The 5,153-nt window shown below is 35.4% G+C and overlaps 1 protein-coding gene across 1 annotated transcript; it reads left to right on the top strand.

The window, feature by feature from the left end:
- Positions 1 to 280: 280 nt before the first annotated feature.
- LOC150035724 (TMV resistance protein N-like) lies at positions 281 to 3,878 on the top strand. The gene is made up of 5 exons (XM_090314894.1): positions 281 to 520; positions 766 to 1,864; positions 1,941 to 2,216; positions 2,306 to 3,121; positions 3,241 to 3,878. Exons 1-5 carry the CDS (start codon positions 456 to 458, stop codon positions 3,826 to 3,828), a joined length of 2,844 nt encoding a protein of 947 aa, XP_090171020.1. The 5' UTR covers positions 281 to 455; the 3' UTR covers positions 3,829 to 3,878.
- Positions 3,879 to 5,153: the final 1,275 nt, after the last annotated feature.

Below are 5,153 nucleotides of genomic sequence, written 5' to 3'. Positions count from 1 at the left end.
ATTAAAAAAAAAAAAATTACTAGTCAACCCATCCATATTTGAAAATATTTTAAAGATGTAATATATTTTTAGATTTTATGTCTTATTCTACTGTGTATTACAAATATCCTTAAGTAAATGAGTGCATGTCACCATTATGTTTGCTTTGGCCATTTAAAGAAAGGTGTAAGTGCTTCAATATCTTTATAGATGACAAGCTTTCGAGGGGTGAAGAAATTTCTGCATCACTTTTGGAAGTTATTGAAGAATCGAAGATCTCGATCGTTATGATCTCTGAAAATTTTGGATCTTCGAGTAGGTGTTTGAATGAATTGGTGAAAATAATTAAGTGTAACAAATTCAAAGGACAAGTTGTTTTACCAGTTTTTTACAAAGTGGATCCATCTCAAGTAAGAAAACAAATTGGAACGTTTGGAGAAGCATTTGCCAAACTTGAAGAAAGATTCTTCAACAAGATGGAAGCATGGAGGGAGGCTCTGACTACTGTTTCCCATATGTCTGGATGGGTTTTGAGAGAAGAGTATTTTCCTTATAATACAGTTTTTAGCTCTTCATATTCTAATTTGATTTTTTTATGGGAATCAACATCTATTTCTCATGTCTTATCTTCACTACTTTGTGATGGAACGAAACTTGATTAGATTTAGTGTGTGTTTATTTGGTTGTTTTGATTTTCTTGCTTCTAATCTACGGATTTATTGGTGATCAAGGAAAAGCTATGTTTCATACATCTTTTAATTTTATGCCTTTTTCTTTAAATGGCAGAAATGAGGCAAATTTGATTCAAGAGATTGTTCAAGAAGTTCTAAAGAAATTAGATCATGCAACTATGCAATTGCACGTAGCGAAATATCCAGTTGGAATTGCCAAACAAATCATGAATTTACTCTCCCAGGTCATGTCTGATGGAATTACTATGGTTGGATTATATGGAATTGGAGGTATGGGCAAAACAACTTTGGCAAAAGCATTATACAATAAAATTGCTAATAAGTTTGAAGGTTGTTGCTTTCTTGCAAATATTAGAGAAACTTCAAAGCAATATGAGGGCCTTGTTCGACTACAAGAGAAACTAATTTATGAGATTTTAATGGATGGCTTCATTAAAGTTAGCAATATTCACAGAGGAATTAACATCATAAGGGATCGACTATGCGCAAAAAAGATTCTCTTGATTCTTGATGATATAGATACGAGTGAACAATTGCAGGCATTGGCGGGAGGACATGATTGGTTTGGACCTGGAAGTAAAGTCATTGCAACAACAAGAAACAATCATCTACTTGCTATCCATGGATTCGATATATTGGAAAGTGTTGATGGATTGAATCATAATGAAGCTCTTGAGCTTTTTAGTTGGCATGCTTTTAAAAAGAGTCATCCTTCGAGTGATTATTTAGACCTTTCCTTACGTGGTGTACTTTATTGTAAGGGTCTTCCCTTGGCTCTTGAAATGTTAGGTTCATTCCTTTGTTCGATTGACGATCAACTTAAGTTCAAACGTATTTTGGATGAATTTCAAAACTCCCACCTGGACAAAGATATTAAAGATATTCTTCAAGTAAGTTATGATGCACTTGAAGAGGATGTAAAAGAAATATTTCTTTACATTTCTTGCTTCTTCGTACGAGAAAATGTAAACAAGGTTAAAATGATGTTAAAGGAATGTGGCAGTTTATGTTTTGAAAAGGCAATAACAAAACTCATGAATCTATCACTTCTCACCATCAACAAATTCAACGACATTGAAATGCACGACTTAATACAACAAATGGGCTGCACAATTGCTCTTTCAGGGACTTGTAAATCTCATAAAAGAAAAAGATTACTGATTGAAGATGATGACGTCTTAAATGGCAATAAGGTAAGAAGATACTGTAGAGAAGTATTGAATTTATTATTTTTAGATGACTTGAAATGTTTCGTTTGTATCTTTGTAGGAAGCAAGAGCGGTTAAAGCCATAAAGATGGGCTTTCATCAGTCTATAGAGTTGAACATTGATTCAAGAGCTTTTGAAAAAGTGAAAAATTTGGTAGTACTCGAAGTTGACAATGTCACATCTTCAAAAACGCTCGACTATCTACCTAGTAGCTTAAGGTGGATGAGTTGGTCTAAATTTCCTTTTTCATCTTTGCCTTCAAGCTACTCAATGGAGAAGCTTATTGAATTGAAATTACCATATAGCTCCATCAAACATTTTGGCAAAGGATTTATGGTATTTATATATGTCAATACTTATATATTGTTTTTATATCAATGTAGTTTATTTTAAATTTGATTCTACAATCTTTTTATGCATTGCAGAGATGTGAATCATTGAAGCATATTGATCTAACTGACTCCAAGTTTTTGGAGGAAATTCCCGATTTATCCGCTGCAATAAACCTTGAAGAGTTGATTCTTTGGTTATGTATGAATTTGAAAAAGGTTCATGAGTCAGTTGGATCTCTCGGTAAACTTGTTACTTTGGAGCTTTGCAGTCATTCTAAGGGCTTTAAGCAGTTTCCTCACTACCTCAATCTGAAGTCCCTCAAATATTTGGATATGGAACAATGCAACATGACCGAATGTGATTTCTATTTTAGTGAAGAAATGAAGTCTTTCGAGTACTTGCGTTTCCGGGGTTGTGATGTAAAAGAACTATCTCCAACAATTGGATATCTCGTTGGGCTTAAGTCTATATCCATCACTTGCACAGAGTTTGCGCTCACATCGCTTCCGAGCACAATTTATCGTTTAAGCAAACTTACTTCTTTAGTTGTTGAATATTCTAATCTTTCTACATTCCCTTCCTTAATTCCTTCTTGTTCACCTCCCTCGTTTCCCAATCTAATCGAGTTACAACTTAAGAAATGCAATATAACAAATTTGAGTTTCTTAGAAACCCTCACTCAGGCCGCACCTTCATTGAGAGAGTTGAACTTGACCGGAAACAACTTTTCTAGCGTTCCCTCATGTATTGTTAATTTTAAGTCCTTGAGATATTTTAAGATAAAGAAATGCAAGTGGTTGGAAGAAATTTCAATGGTTCCAAAAGGCATAATTCTTATGAATGCTAGAGGGTGCATATCATTGACGAGATTTCCTAACAACTTAGCAGATATAATATCTTCTGATTCGGTGCACCTCTAACTATCTCCTTAACTTCTCTTTTATGGTGTTCAGATATATAATTTAAGTTATGTTTAATTGAATAATATATAAATATATATTAAACGCATTCACTCTCATGGGTGCAGGAACATCAGGTTGATGGAGAATTCAGACGAATCCTCCTAATGAATTGCGATATTCCAGAATGGTATAGTTACAAGAGTATGAATAATTCAATAACCTTTTTTATGCCAATTAATCCCAGTCGGAAATTGAAAGCGTTGGCTCCTTGCATCATATTTCAAGTAATTGATGTAACTAATGTTGACCAGCGGTATCGTTGTCGTGGGACAGAGCTTGAATGCAAAGTATCTATCAATGACATTCAGGTTTGGAGTTCTGAAAAAGTGTTGGATCTTGAAACATCAAAGAACTATGGGCACTTCAAACTAAAACCATCACCAAATTTGTATATGTGGTTGATAGCACTTGATCCTAATAGAGATTTTCACCCAAACTGGATCAATGAAGAGGGAAAATGGAATGATTTTAGGGAGAGATCAGAGATTGATCTAAATCAGCCATGTTATGAGATTAATTCCACGGAAATGAACTGCAATAACGTAGATGATGTTTCGAAGAAATTTACGGTGTCATTTAAGGTTAAGGACATGTATAAAGATTCGATAGTATGGATAAAAAGATGTGGTGTTCATGTCATCATGGAGGGATGATATGTTGGAACAATTCATGGATTTGGAAATAAATGATGTATAATGAGCTGTGAAGTAGAAAATTAAATATGGATGAATAAATTTTGTTATTTTATTTTAATTTACTACTGCAGGTTTATATTGTTGCTATTTCTTTTTAGTTGGCTAAACAAAAGCATTATACTGATCTTGTTTATTCCTATGTATATTGTGATCGAGAGAGAGAATAATAGGCTCTGCATCAATCATTTTGGATCAAAGCTCTACATTAAAAATAGAAAGTTGCCACTCAAAATGTGAAAGCAAATTTTGTTAGGCACATACGCATCCAAAGGAGGATAAGGGTGAGAAGATACTCCCTGTTGTTTTTGTGACAGACGGTTGAATTTGAAGAATAAATTCCCAGACTTTCCAATTCTGGCTCTTTCACTAACTCAATAGGTGGCTCCAACTCCTTGCCACTCCTCAATGTGATCGCACTAACATTTTCTCTAAGAATTGACTCAGGCTAGGACGGGAGTTTGTCAGACTGTCTTTCCAATTTGCTCGTAGAGGTGGCTAGCTGTGAGACTTGGGTCCCCAAAGCTTCAATGGCTTTCTTTGTATCCTACTGAAAATTCTGTGTATCATATTGAAATTTAAAAGAGTTGTCAACAAGACTTTTATCAATGCCTTTTAAGGACATACTTGAACCAGACGAAGCTCCATGATGAGGCTGAGTCTACTCATTCTGACCTCCCCATTTGAAGTTTGGGTGGTCTCTCCACCCAGGATTGTAAGTCTGACTGAATGGGTCCTGCCTTCTGTTTTGCCCATTGTAATTGTAGCCTCCAATGGCATTTACCTCAAGAATTGCTCCTTGCGGAGCACTTGGACAAACATCAATTGAATGGCCAGTCCCATGAAATACTTAGCAAACAGTAGGGGGTTGTCCAATCTCCATTTTCGCCAACTGCTTAATAACAAAAACTAATTCAGATATTTCTTTCTTAAGTTCACTTACCTCATTGGCAGATTTAACACTAACTGCAGCTCTAGTTCCAAATTGTTGAGAATTTGCAACCATGGTAGCTATTAGATTCATGGCCTTAGTCGGGGTTTTATTGACTAAGGCTCCTCCTGCAGCTGCATCTATACTGCTTTTTTCAGCCTGTACAAGGGTCTCCCCCATCGAACTGCATGATGCTATAAATTTCTTTTTTGACACTAGCAGATCAGGATGCTAGACAGAACCTCTCTAAGAACTGCCTCTACAATTCTTCCCAGGACATGATGCTTCCTGGTGGAAGAAGTAGAGTCACTCATTGGCATCTCCTTTCAATGAAAAGGGGAATGCTCTCATGTTT

Source organism: Benincasa hispida, chromosome 6 (assembly GCF_027475165.1).
Source record: "Benincasa hispida cultivar pf3 chromosome 6, pf3_genome.v1.1, whole genome shotgun sequence".
Classification (NCBI taxonomy): Eukaryota; Viridiplantae; Streptophyta; class Magnoliopsida; order Cucurbitales; family Cucurbitaceae; genus Benincasa; species Benincasa hispida.
The sequence above is the reverse complement of the archived record's forward strand: the minus strand, read 5'-3'. Positions and strand labels throughout refer to the sequence as shown.

Excerpts from the sequence above, each read along its gene's own strand:
- LOC150035724 (XM_090314894.1), top strand. The coding sequence starts at position 456 with ATGGAAGCATGGAGGGAGGCTCTGACTACTGTTTCCCATATGTCTGGA. Across the intron at positions 521-765 it reads GGATGGGTTTTGAGAGAAGA|AAATGAGGCAAATTTGATTC; the intron begins GTATTTTCCTTA and ends TTTAAATGGCAG. Across the intron at positions 1,865-1,940 it reads ACGTCTTAAATGGCAATAAG|GAAGCAAGAGCGGTTAAAGC; the intron begins GTAAGAAGATAC and ends GTATCTTTGTAG.